Source organism: Chamaea fasciata, unplaced genomic scaffold (genome assembly GCF_029207755.1).
Source record: "Chamaea fasciata isolate MVZ Bird 193981 ecotype frontalis unplaced genomic scaffold, bChaFas1.0.hap1 SCAF_4, whole genome shotgun sequence".
NCBI classification, from domain to species: domain Eukaryota; kingdom Metazoa; phylum Chordata; class Aves; order Passeriformes; family Sylviidae; genus Chamaea; species Chamaea fasciata.
In genome coordinates this window covers 63,851,633-63,865,112 of record NW_027094089.1, presented here as the reverse complement: position 1 = coordinate 63,865,112, position 13,480 = coordinate 63,851,633, and the positions used below count along the sequence as shown (strand labels likewise).

Here is a 13,480-nt window from a genome sequence, read left to right as displayed (position 1 = left end):
CACTATCAGACCAAACGTTTCAGGACTGAAAACAACCTATGGCATATAATAAGTCAAAAAATTACAAAGGAAAAGTTGAACTGGTCTTGCTTTATATGACACGAGATTACTATTCTTGACTCATCACATATGCCTTCTTAGTGTTAGGAGAAGATAGGGAGTTTTGAAAAGGTCATTTGTGGCTTCATATCTGGAGATTACAAAACTCACACTATGCAGATTCATGCTATAATGGCACAGTCACTACAGAACAATGTTGGTTTAGAACAGCAAAAAAAGCTCATCTGCCAACAGGTAAAGAGTAATGCTTGCAATAATTTACCATGATATAGTGGTCTGAGCTGTTATTCAGACTGAACACAGACTTGAAACTGCCTGTTTTAAAACCAAAAATACTTCACATCTAGTCAAAACTTGGAAAATTTACCAGGTACAAAGTTAACAAATTTTAAAAGTAACTGAGACTGAGGTCACATTCTCTTGGATCTTTCACCGTTTTTGTGAACAAATTTTTCTCCCTTTTATTTTGATTTTGGACTCCACACAAAGCACAAAGCCTTTATCTGACCTTAAAGCATCATAAAATGTAGACAGGGAAGCAGGACATGGCTGGAACTACTCACTGCTCAGTATGAGAATTACTACCCACTGACAGGAGTCCTGCTCTTTTTCTTTCTCCTAATCACAAATTGAATTCCCATCAAAAACAAAGAACTATTTGTTGTTTACAGGAAAAATAGCCTCACAGGAAAATTCCTTAGATGAACATCTGCTTTCTTTATATCCAAGTTACATATGCTTCCCTGAAGACGGGCATCAGTTTTTCTGTTAACACATGATTTCTGAAATCAGACTGTTGTGCACACTGGTTAGTTTTCACACTCTTTCAATTATGTTCACTTCTGTCCTAGTTTTGTCATTTGTATAGTCCAGCTTTGAAATTAATAAGCCCTACAGCCAGCACAGGAAGTGAGATTAAAGAGAAGCCTGTTCTGGTGACAAAATCACATAGGTTGGAGGAAGAAGAAGGTATCATCTGTGCATCAGCCTTACCCTTCTACGCAGCCTGTCCCTCTCCTCACGGACAGCATTCATGGTGGCTTTGGTCCTGTTGAGGTCCTCTTCTTTGCTGCATAACATGGCTGTGAGGCTCTCATTCTCTTCCCGCAGGCCAGCCAGCTCCTTCTCCCACCAAGACCTCTCCTCAGACAGGTTTGGATAAAGGTCACGTCCCAGCACACCCTCAATCTCCTCCACAGTCTGCAAAAACACAGTCATCAATGAACAGAAAGGGGCAAAAACAACTGAGCAGGACTAATGGGTAGACGGAACAGAAATGTATGTTAACAGGCAACTTTACACACTTATATATACACTCCCAGCCTATCAACACCATTAGTTTGCTTCTTTTGTTTGGTAAGTAATATCAAACAAAATTATTACTTATTTTCTTCAACAGTTTAATCATTTCATTAAAACATTTCATACTGACAAACACCAAAGCAGACAAATACATGCAAATAAAACATGTCACCTGTGAATGACAGCAACCCGAGTAGTTTAATCTCAGAATACTTTAGAACAAATTAATGACTCCTCATCATGGGCGAGCACTGTACTTATTGTTTCCCTGTTAAGGAACAGGCAGAAACGAGCAGTCTGTGAATGTGCATGGCATGGGGCCTTTTTTATCACCACAAAAGGGCAAAGAAAAGATTGGGAGAGGATTAAAAAAGGGCTCTTCTTTCCCATGTCCCTCAGTATGTCCTTTCCTTGAGGTGACAGCAAAATGCAAGAAAGAACTCTGGCCTTGGCTAGGCTTACAGTCGATGTTACAGCCTTTCTAGTACCTAAAAAAAGGCTGGGTTTCTTTGGGACACAACGCCATCCAGCACTTCCTGTCCTACCTCTATGCACAGAGCTATGCCTTGTAGACACCATTCAGTTCAACGGACATTCAGAAACTTCCAGTGGGAGAAGATGAACTGTGAGCACCCACCATCAGCAAGGGAATATTGCCAAGCCTGAACTGACTGTCAGGCTGGCCACGAAAATGCTGAAATACAGCATAACAGCCTGTCGGTGAACCACCTGCAGTTTGGAATCTACTACCTGTATACTGTGTATATATACTACTGGTATACTGTGCCTGTGCTCCATGTTGTCATAGGTTAACACAGTTTGGTTTTTATTGGTTAATGCACTATCGCCCTGCCAGGACCTTGCACTTTGTTTTGGAAAGGACAGGGACCTATCAGAGGTCAGTTCTTTCTGTTTGGCATGTGATTTGACCAGTGAGAAAGCTGAAGGCGACTTTTGGTAATACCCATATAAAGCTGAGTGTGCCTAAGCCAAGCTCTCGTTTCCCTTCCGGCCAGAGGAGGTAAGGCAGTCCCTGCTCTCTCCTCGGGAGGAGGGGGCCGGGGCCGGGACAGCCCGGCCTGCCCAGGCCCCGGCCTTCAGGGCACCTAACCCGGTAACTCCCAGGCTGGGGAGGGGATGAGCACATGCCTCTGTCCCGGCCTCGATGGCTTTTAGCAGCTGTAAAACACCCTGCCGCCCCCTCTATGGTGGGAGGAGCCCGTCCGAGGCCTAGCAGGGGGAGGGGAACCTGCGGCCTGTAGCCGCTCCAAGCCGGGCCCTCCCTGATTAGACTGAGGGGTAGGTGCAGGAGGTATCCATCAGCCGGGCTACTCTGAGATCTGCTGGCAGTTTTCTTCCCCCATCCCTGTGGCTTTTGAAAATCCTGGCGGCTGCCCGGCAGAGATGATGTGACCCATCTGCAAGAATGTTAACTCTTTCCTAACACAGATTGAGACTTTTAAAATTTAGCTCTAACCAGAGTGAGAAAAGAAAGACAGAGTGAACGAACACAGAGACGACTCAACCAAAGAGTCAGACGGAGAGAGTGAAAGACTAATTCGAGGAAGGATGAAGGAGTTGCCTGCTGGCTGGACTTTCTTATTGGAGCTATGGAAATGAACAGTATAGGTAGATTATGCTTTAAACCATGGACAAAATATGCATTTGAAGAAATGATTTGTAGATGCTTGAGCAAAGGTGTTTGTGATGGACTGAGTAATACTGCATTAGAATCTCTGATTCTTGTGGTCCCATGAGATGCCTGAACTGAGAGAGAGAGACGAGAAGCCCCCTGTGCCAGTGAAAGAAGTGAGAAGACATCTCTGTTCCTTGAGATGAAGAATCCTTTGCCTTTGAAGTTGCCCATTTTTAAAAGGTGATACCCCAGATGCCTGAGTTCCTATGACCCATAAGCAGCTTGGGAAACTGCTAATGGGAGGAGACCACAGGGAAGCAGGTTTCCCTGAGCAGCTGTTTCTGTGAGAGTTCTGACCCACAAGAGAACTGTTCTAGTGGGGAAAATTCCATGGTAAACTAAGAGAGACTCCTCTCCTAAAGAACTGATGAAAGACTATATTTAAATGGTGAAACTGACTGAAAATCACAGGTTTTGTTTCTACGTTGTTTGTAGAGAAGTGAACACTTGTGGGGGGAAGAGAAGGGTTTTGAAGGTTTCATTTTTTTCTTTTTCCTTAGTGTGTGTTAATAAACTATCTGTTTACCTCAAGTTGGGGCCTGTTTTGCCTTTTTCTCCAAAAATCCTATCTCCCAGAGGTAAAAACGAGCAGACACTCAAACCACTACACTAAATTTGGCAAAACAAAAAATTCAGTGAATGTGAAACCACTACACATGTCAAACTATGGAAGATACCTGCAACAAGCAAAACCACTTCAGTATTGCCCATAGGCTTTTGAATCTCCCTGAAAGCAGTGTGTATTAAAATGATGGGAAGAAACATGGAAAATAAAAGAATATATCACTGGCAATGCAGAAAGTTTCATTTCACTGGCTAATCCAAAACCAAGTTATAGCTAAAACCTATACTTTTATGTCTAAAATGGAAGATAACTGATGAACCAAGGTTAATAATAATTTACTTAGTTTTATTCAGAAGAACATTTATATCCTGGTGGGTCCCTTCCAATTCAGCATATTCTATGAATCTATGATTCTATATATTTCTGAATATTTACTGCTTTATTTCTTTAAATTGGGAAGGACCAAAAGAATCAACTAGAGTATAGCTGAAAATGACAAACCTAGCTGGAGACATAACTTTTTTTTTCCCTGCAAGAAATCTTCCCAGTGTTTTCAACACTGTCTGACTTTGAGGTATCAATGAAATTTTATTATTTGTTCAGTTTATCCTTTTGAATCGTATTTCATATTACTCTTACAGAAAACTGCAATACATTTATGAATTACACAGTTATGAAACTATTGTCAGAGTATCAGAATATCTACACTGTAATTCTGCTTACAGATTTGGCAGGAAACTGAAATTACTTTTCTGAAAAAGCAGAGGCTTGCAGTATCTCTGTGAGATGAAAGAAGTTGCAGGTCTCCCTTGTATTGCCTTCACTCGGACTCATAGATCTCAAATTATGACCAGGTAAATTAGTCTAACAGAGCATGAAGAAGAGTTCAGGTTCTGAATAAGCACATGGTAGTTAATCTCACGATGTAAAAAGAAGCTCTGTAGTAGCAGGAGCATTCTCTCTTGATGATGCCAGCTTTTTTATTTTAAACAGTGCCTTTTTGTTGCTGATTTCTCCTCTCCCTTCTTCCCACCACACCTCCCTAGAAATTCCCCTGCTGTTTTCTTACCCCTTTAATGCAAAGTTCTGCTGCTGCCTCCTTTCTCCTTATTCCCCATGCTCCAGTGTTGCTATTTTCCCAACCCCTTCCCTTCCTAGGCCACTGCTTGTCAGAGCACTACCACTACAGCACTTCTCTGGTGTCCAATATGCAACCAACCATCCACCATAGAAAATTAAACATAAACACTGTATACAGATATAGCTAAATAAAATAATGTTGATCAGTTTTCTTCAAAGCAGCATTACAGAGCAATTTTATCTGGTGTGCTGCTGCACAGCAGATAATTCAGGTATAATTTCACGATGTATGGGACTGAATGACAATGTGGTGTTCTGAGCACAGGGCAGCAGGATGTCATATCATAGTAATTGTAGTCTTGTCTCTGACACTTTCACCAGTGCTCTCTGCCTTATTGTCTTTACAAAAAGTGTTGTGTTACAGATGCGGTATCAGATTAAATCAGCAAGTATCAGGTTTAAAGGACATTTAAGCAGTACTTCTTCACACGGTGTAACTCAATGGCAGCATTTACTCCTAATGGAATTTATGGAGGCCAAAAATTTAGACAGGTCCAAAAACACAGTAGATAGAAACAAAGAAGAAAATTCTACCTGTTACAATTAAACACAAAGATATCATCTTTGGTTCAAGTCCCTCCAGACCCACTTTGCTGGAAGCATCTCTTAAGGAAGAAAAAAATATACTATGCGTGTCATTTTTAATGCTGTCTTTCCATTAGCATCTGCCACTAGGCAGATGGACTTTTGGTCCGACCCAGTACAGCTGTTCTCATGTTCTAAATGTTTCATGCTTGGAAATTTTACAGCTTTTTTCATCAGCAAAATTTTAGTGGTTAGATATCCTAATGACATGCTTTCCAAAATAAACAGAGCATTAACCAGACTATTTTGTGGAAATTTTCTTAAATCGTTTTCTTAAAGTATGCTTTTGTAACTCTTCCATTCATAAGACAATCTGATAAATTTAATTTCAAGATCTTTTCAGTTTTTGTGGGACAGAAACAACTGAGTTAGCTAGGATGACATAATTTGTATAAAAGAAGCAAAAAAAAAAATTCAGCAGCAACTGCAATAAAAGGAACCTAGCGAAATTTAACCACTAAAGCTGAAGGATTTAAAACTTATAAATGCACTAGTCTGTTGAAGAAAAAAGCAAATAGCCAAGTCAAAAGGTAGTCAAAACACTTCAGGTTTCCATTCACAATTCCATCCACTTTAAAATTCTCTCCATTTTTTCTCTGAGGAAACAGGAAGGGGTGTAATAGTGGAGAGGGGCTTTATGTGTAGGTTTTGCTCTATTAAACACATCTCACTTCGGATACCTCTGTGGGCCTCTCTATCGCCTCTCTAAGCTGATCTCTATCTACTTCCCATAATCCACAGTATCTGTTTTGGTGAATAGTGACTTCTGAAAACAGTTAACACTAAAAACTCCAAACAGTACTTGGTAACATTCAAAGTACTGATCCTAATCCTCTAAGACACTCAAACTGCTTTCATACTGATCCTAAGAGATCAGAAGTCAAACATACACACAACATTAATTTCTTTATATTTTGCTATATTCCTCAGGCACCACCAAGGACAGAGGGAACTTTTCCCAATAGGAGGACAAAGGGCTCTCAAAGCCATCTAGAATGGTCACAGACCTCCTCACTTCAAAAGCAAATTGTCAGTACAATTTTTTTTTGTAAAAATGAGTCACTGATACTTTTCCACCTGACACAAAAAGCTTGTTCACATCTTCCCCTGAATACAGGAAGATTCTCTGTGGCTCTCTTGCTTTCAGGTTCTGAACTGTAGAGCCTTTAGTTACATGTGCCAGCAAACATCCCTCTCGTTGTTCTGTTACATTCACAGTAAATGCAACACATACAGATACCACGTGAATTATTTGTTCCTGAGGCTGACTTATCTCATTTGAACTAATGTACAACCAATTCTTAGTGTTAAATTAGCTTTTGCTGTGGTTTAGGAATGTTGTTTCCCAATTTAGTGTTCCCACTGAAACAACTCCAAACCATGCCCTGCTCACTCACTCCCCAGTCCCCCTGTTGAGGGATGGACAGGTAAATCAGAGGCACAAAAGGCAAAGATCAGGGGCCGCAGCAAGAACAATTTACTGGAAACAGCAGTGAGATAAGACAATAAACAGTAACAGCAAAAATACTCATAAGAGAGTACACAAGAAATGGGCAATTTGCACATGAGCTCTCACCCCCAAGAATACAAGACCAGAAAGGGACCCCTTCCCTCCTTCCTGGAAAATGAGGGATACAGGATAACATGGCTGTGCCCCTCCTGGCTACTGCAAAAATTAACCCAGCCCTGGCTTGAACCAGGATAGCTTTATATTTTAACATAGCAAATCACAATTTAGCCAACAACAAACATATACAGTTTGTTTTCAGTCACTGGTCAATGATAACCTGTAGGACCTTGGGCAGGTGACAGTTTGTTTGCTGGATAAGCAGAATTGCTTAAGAAAGTAAATTAACTGTTGAGTATCCCCTTTTCTCTTATCTTTGAAATGAGCATAAGACAAATACATTTCTGATTTGAGGTCCAAAGTAGCTCCTCCTGGGCCTTGGAAGGTGTAGGAACAGGTGTGTTACTACTTACCAAACAGAACTGTGAACTTGAGTTGACAGTGAAGTACTTGGAAGCAAAGTGTGATTACTACAGAAGTGATCAGGTGTCTCAGGCTATGAACATGCTGCATTTTAGAACAAAATGTCACCATTACCTTAATGGCTAAATCACAATGTTCACTGGCAGTAGTGAGTTGTTCAATATGCCTGTCCACTTCTGCCACTGATAAACTGCAGCTGCTTTTCTTCCTCCCACAGACAACATTTTCCAGACCTGTCAGCACTCTCTGCAGTTCTGAATTCAAGTCACTACAGTTATCTAAGAGAAAGCAAAACAAAACAAAACAAAACAAACATTACAACAATTAGTGACTCAGTGAAAAAACAAACTCTTAACCAGGAAGCATGTGCTGCAAACAGCCAGAATGATACTGTTCAAAGAATGTCCTTGCACTCTGTACTTTTTCCTTGACAACTGATAGGCTTAAATACCATAATCACATAAACTGAAATCATGAGTTACCCCTCATCAAACAAATAACAGCCCCACAGCTTATCTGAAGTGTTTATTCTTTCTTAAAAACTCCCTCTTTTCTGAAGAACACTTAAATTCTGTGACATTTCTTTATGTTGTTCTTCAGGCCATTCAAGGTCTATTATCCTGATTTAATTAATGTCATAAGTTTGTCTCTGTAAATACAACATTTTTCTGTCTGGTACATTACGGGATGTTATGACTTGATATTTTTCAGAGGAATTTTTGTGTTTGGACTTAGGTACTGTCTGATTTTAAAAAATCATAGTGTTTACAGAAATGATCCCTACCAACTACCTTAGAGCCTGTTTTTATCTTAATAGCTACTCCTTCAAATAAAACTGCAGAATATTCAGGGATCATAACACCACAGCTTGTTATGTTCCATACTGCAACCATATTACCAGCTTATACAACAATGCTATTTTAATTAAAGTATCACAGAGAATTACTTCCTTTCCTGTCTTTAGGCAAACCTCTTCTAGTGCCTACTGCCATGGCATCCTCCACTTACATGAAAACAAATGGGTCTCTGTACCTTGCTAGCTCACTCCATAAATTATTTTCGTTTCTCTTAGGTTCACCTCTGGTGACAAACAGCAGCACTTCCTGCAGCAGAATTCACCCTTATGTGGTCTCCTGGGTGTGCCAGTCAGTTTTTCTAAATTGCTAGGTAAGACTCTGCAGCAGCTACCCACAGAAGAGCATACAAGGGGTGCACTATGAGGTGGCAGCGCATCTGCAGCTCCTCTATCCCCCTAAAAACAGTGGCAAGCATTCTTAGTGGAGGGTGTTTTCTCTACTGCTGCTGCAAGTGCTTCAGAACTTAGTGGTAGTCTCATAGCTGTGGTTCTTGCAGGGCAGTAAAGCAGTATGGCACTGAACTGGGTCAGACTTTTGACAGGCACGGGTCACCAGATTGTTCCAGACTGCCTTAAACCCCCCCTGTGCTAGGGAAGACTGAGAGCTGCTGAATGAAGGAATGACAGGAACAGAAAGTAAAACCCTGCAAACTCATTAATCTAACTCCACAGCCTAGTAGACATAAACACAAACTTACTGCTGACCAAAAAGAAGAGTTTAAAATGATGCTACAGCATTGCATGAAAAATTTGAATGGACAATATAAAAAAGCTTTTTCTGGGAAGTAATTTCACTAATTCCCAATTAGCAGCCACCTGATTAGCAGCCACCCATGTGTTATAGTAATACACTGTTGTATAGTAAAAAAGCCCTTCATAATAATACCACCACTGACTTACAAGCAGGGTATAGCAAGCAGGATGCTTACTTGTAAAAACCTTGTGTTTTGTTCTCTTGAATTTGCTTTTTTCCGTAATATCTTCTGTAATAAACATTTTGTACATTTAAACAACCTTCACAAGACTTTATCTGCTGGGATTTGTTCCGACATGACATTTCTCCCATAAAATAAATGGTTTACAATGTGAGAACCCCATTTCTGACAGGAAACCAGCACAGCCCAATCACAAGCTCTGCAAGATGTACTGGAGAGCATTCACAGTTCTAGCTGTAGGTGTTTTACTACCTGTAGCAACAGGGCAGCAGATCTACATGCATTAGTGTGTCATGAAGTATTACTGGTTTTAGTAAGTCACTGATTAGGGGCAGTCACTCCATGAAGGTAGTAAGCATGTCATGCACATGGGTTATGAGAGCATGATTTTTTTATGCTTATACACCTATATCTAGAAGGATTTAAAATTATACATATTCCTGTATCTACAGTTGTGTGTGTAATTGATTTTCACAGGAATATGGAAACAACATCTATAAAGGACAGAGTCTATGGATAGCAGGAAAATACAGAAGAAACACAGGAATTTCTAGAGATAATGTTCTTATTTGTCTATTGTTATCTGTGAGCCCTACCCTTAAGGGAAGGGAGCACCCAAGATTTGCAGATGCTTGGTCAAAGGAATGATGGAAGTCAGAGGGTCCACAATTGCTCACAAATACACACTTGGCATGGAAATTGCATCAGGTTAGGCCCTGACCTACAATATAAGCACAGTGTCACCATATGGAAGTGGCTTTTCAATGAAGTGGAAAAGGGAAGAAAGAAGAGAGAGAAAGAAAAGAAGAGAGAAGATCACCAGTCCAGGCTCTGGCATGATTCAGTTGTTCAGGGTGCTGGGTTGCACATGCAAAGCAAGCACCCTGGGCTTTGTGGAGGTGCCTGTTTATAGGTAAGTTTTCCCTGCTCTGGAGACAACTTTCTCCCTATCTATACAAATTAGTTATCATGGGCAATCTGTTCTTTCAGACCTTTCTAGAAATGGCTGGGAGGACTTCTGGGGTCTTGGGTGGTCTGGATTCTCCTCTACACATGCCCTCTTCTCAGCCTCATCCCTGTGCTCGCTGTGTGCTGTGCTGTGCTGATGTCCTGGTGCTAAATAAAGACGCTTGTCTCTGAAGAGTGCTGCCTGTACCTCTGTATGGCTCCCTTCTCCAGCCACATCCTGTTCCTTCTCAGAGTGTGTTATATTACTAACAATCCTTGGCTGTTAGTACCAACAATCCAACAAACTCTGGTTCCAGAGCTATCTGTCTGTTGGTTTTTGAGACAGACACATCATTCCCCTTATCTTCTAGGTCTCTACATTGTACGTGATTCTACTGTCATGTTTTTCATTGCTAGAACAAACTTAAACAGACAATTTGCTGTTTATGTCCACAAACCCTGTTCAGTTCCACTTCATGAAGACAAAATAAATCCTGAAAAGCAAATCAGTTTCTTTTTTTTTTTTTCCCCTTGGTAAGAAGAAAATTAGGGAAGAAAAAATCTTCATATTAGAATCTGTTCAAATAGGAACTTAACAGTAATCACTAGCTTTCGAAAGTAAAACATTAATTTTTTTATAACTTTAAAAACCTCTATTAAATAATTTGAATTCCCTAGAATGGACAGACATTTCACAGTCACGCTACTACTAATACTGTTGTATCAAAGTTTCTAGAAATCTTAGACATGAAAATACAAATGCGCTGTAGCAGGTCTTGCACTTGATAAATAATATAGTATAGAAAACAGGAATAGAAGAATTTTCTGAAGAAAATTCTGGAAATCTGTCATAGCGAGGATTACACCAGAATTCTGCTAGAAGGTCTGCTTCTGGGGAAATAGAGGCTCGGGGGGACCTTACTGCTCTCTACAACTGAAAGGAGGCTGCAGTCAAGTGAGGGTTGGACACTTTTCCCAGGTAACAAGTGATCAGACAAGAGCAAACAGCCTCAAACTGCACCAACAGGGATTTACACTGGACATCAGGAAAAACGTGTTCATGGACAGGGCTGTAGAGCGTTGGAATAGACTGCCTAGGGGGTGTGTGGAGTCACCATGCCTGAAAGTGTTCAAAAACTGTGTGGATATGGCACTTGAGGACATGGTTTAATGGTGAACATGTTGGTGATGCTGGTTGATGGCTGGATTCAATGATCTCAGAGACTTTTTCCAAACTTAATGATTCTACGATTCTACAATCAAGGCACAGAGATTACTTCACATCTAAGTTCACAGTCATGTAGAAGCTTAGCATCAATTGTGATTAACACATCCTACATTAATTCATTTCTTCACCAAATGCTTGGATTTGCATTTCAAAAGCCATGATACCTTGCTGCTGTGGGAAGCCATCACTGCTAACACAACTCACCCACATCTGCAGTGACCATGGTGGACTGGTTCTCTGGCACTGAGACAGAGTTGTGGTCCATGCTGTGTGAGTCTTCGTTAACCTCTTGCTGACTTTGGCTCAGCTCCGACCGCAGCTCTGAGTACTCATCCTCCTCCCTAGCAGAGAGAGCAAAGGCAGAAATGAAATCTTCTGAGGAAATGTATATCTTCATGACACTCATTTCAGACCCGTAAAGCTGAGCCACAGGATCCTATTCACGCAAGTGTTTTGTCCAGTCAGTAGAGATGACTTTAAACCCTACACTGCAAAGCCACCGTGCCATGCCCATAACACTCACTTGCAGCAGTTGGTGCCTGGTTTCCATTTCTTTATTCCCAACTTCATTATTTCTCCTGGCCACTGGAGAAGGAAGCAATGGGTGGAACTGAGTGCTACCAAGGATGTGTGCAAGGACATAGACTGCTAAGCAGTGACTCCCCAGTTGGTAATTCACACAAATCAGCACAAGTGGCTTTGATCCCAAAGTGAATTAGAAGTAACTGGTTTTAGTCTCTTTCTCAGTTCGAGGATGTCAGTATCTCGTGTGCAAAGCATCCACATGCATGTACCCGCGTATGTGAATCAAAATGCTCCTGGATACAGGTTGGTTTTTCATTTTCTCTTCTCAAGGGAGAGAGAGGAACAGATAAGTGAGCATTGCACTGAACTTCTGGAGTTAGCAGAAAAGGAAAAGCCTCGATTACCTAGGTTTAAATTCATTTGTCAAGCTGGTTCAACTAAAATAATTGAGGACATAGAATACTTAGCTAAAGCTAATGAGCTTTAAAAATTAGGGCTTATCTCTCCTGTCTCCACACAGAGAGTTCAAAACACTGGGAAAGAAGATAAGTAAATGAGTAATAGCTTTGCTTGAGAACATTTGTAAACATTTTTTCTTTTGATCCATTTGCTGATTTGACTCAGATTTATTATATTTTTACTTTATAGTGACAGTCTTTACATTAAAGTATCTATTTTAAACATTGGAAAAACACCAGTTTATCCAGGTGCAAAGTCCCTCTGATAGAAAACAAGCGGCCATCATTTTGTTGCACACTAAATCACATGCAGAGATTAATTTTGCTGAAGATTCAGCAGAAAAGTGTGAGAATGGAACCATGTGGCTTTGGAAACAATGAGAAACAGCAAAGACCTATCTGGGGATCTGCATCTGCTGGGCTATCTGTAATGTTAGGTTTGTTGTGTGTGTGCTACATTCTGATGAGTGTTTCTTGCAGGATTCAGCCTGGAGGTGTGTCTTGATTTGTCAGGCAAAACAGCAGACAAGATGGCCCATACATACAGGCATCAATGACAGAAGTGAAGTCTGCTCTCAGAGCTGCAGAAGTGACAACTTAAGTACCTCTATAAAACTCAACAAAAGACTTCCAGCTTGCTTGCAAAACAGGGTGTCCCAAGATACTGAAATGTAATTTCTACCATGCTCTTCTAGCCTTAACATTTGCTTCAGTGCAAAGAAAGTGTGACTTCAGTAGAAGCACTTAGTGACTACTATTACAAAACAAAATGCAGGCCAACTTGGTAACACTGACATTTACATCAAAGAAAGGTGTTGGAGGTACCACACAATACTGGTTTAAGACAGTGTTAGAACCTAATCATGAACAGCAGGAGTTAAAACAGTGTAATGAAGACACATAAGCATCAGTTAATATTTCATGAACCAGTTTGCTATTAGCCATAAAAAAGCCACTAGTAATTACCTTTAGACAAAACAATTACCAAGTACTCAAACAGTTGTAATTTTTCATCTGAAGGGAATTGATTTTTTTCATTTATGAAACAATTAGTCCTACATTTTTAAAACCTGATTCACCTCTACTACTGGATAAAAAACTCTACTGGCCTTAAAGTAACGGCACACATAATTATTTCTCGCCACTCTTCTTGCACAGATTTTTCTGTTTAAAATACAACACAGCCTCATCT

At 40.5% G+C, this 13,480-nt stretch overlaps 1 protein-coding gene across 4 annotated transcripts in view; it reads right to left on the bottom strand.

The window, feature by feature from the left end:
* LOC136288522 (colorectal mutant cancer protein) overlaps positions 1 to 13,480 on the bottom strand; it is a 151,913-nt gene that overhangs the window by 47,189 nt on the left and 91,244 nt on the right. For all 4 annotated transcript variants that reach the window (XM_066181810.1, XM_066181807.1, XM_066181808.1 and 1 more), the window contains 3 exons: positions 11,510 to 11,646; positions 7,453 to 7,616; positions 1,054 to 1,260 (listed from right to left, as the gene is read on the bottom strand). In XM_066181810.1, coding sequence (XP_066037907.1) covers positions 1,054 to 1,260; positions 7,453 to 7,616; positions 11,510 to 11,646 — 508 coding nt within the window. The remainder of the gene's footprint in view (positions 1 to 1,053; positions 1,261 to 7,452; positions 7,617 to 11,509; positions 11,647 to 13,480) is intronic.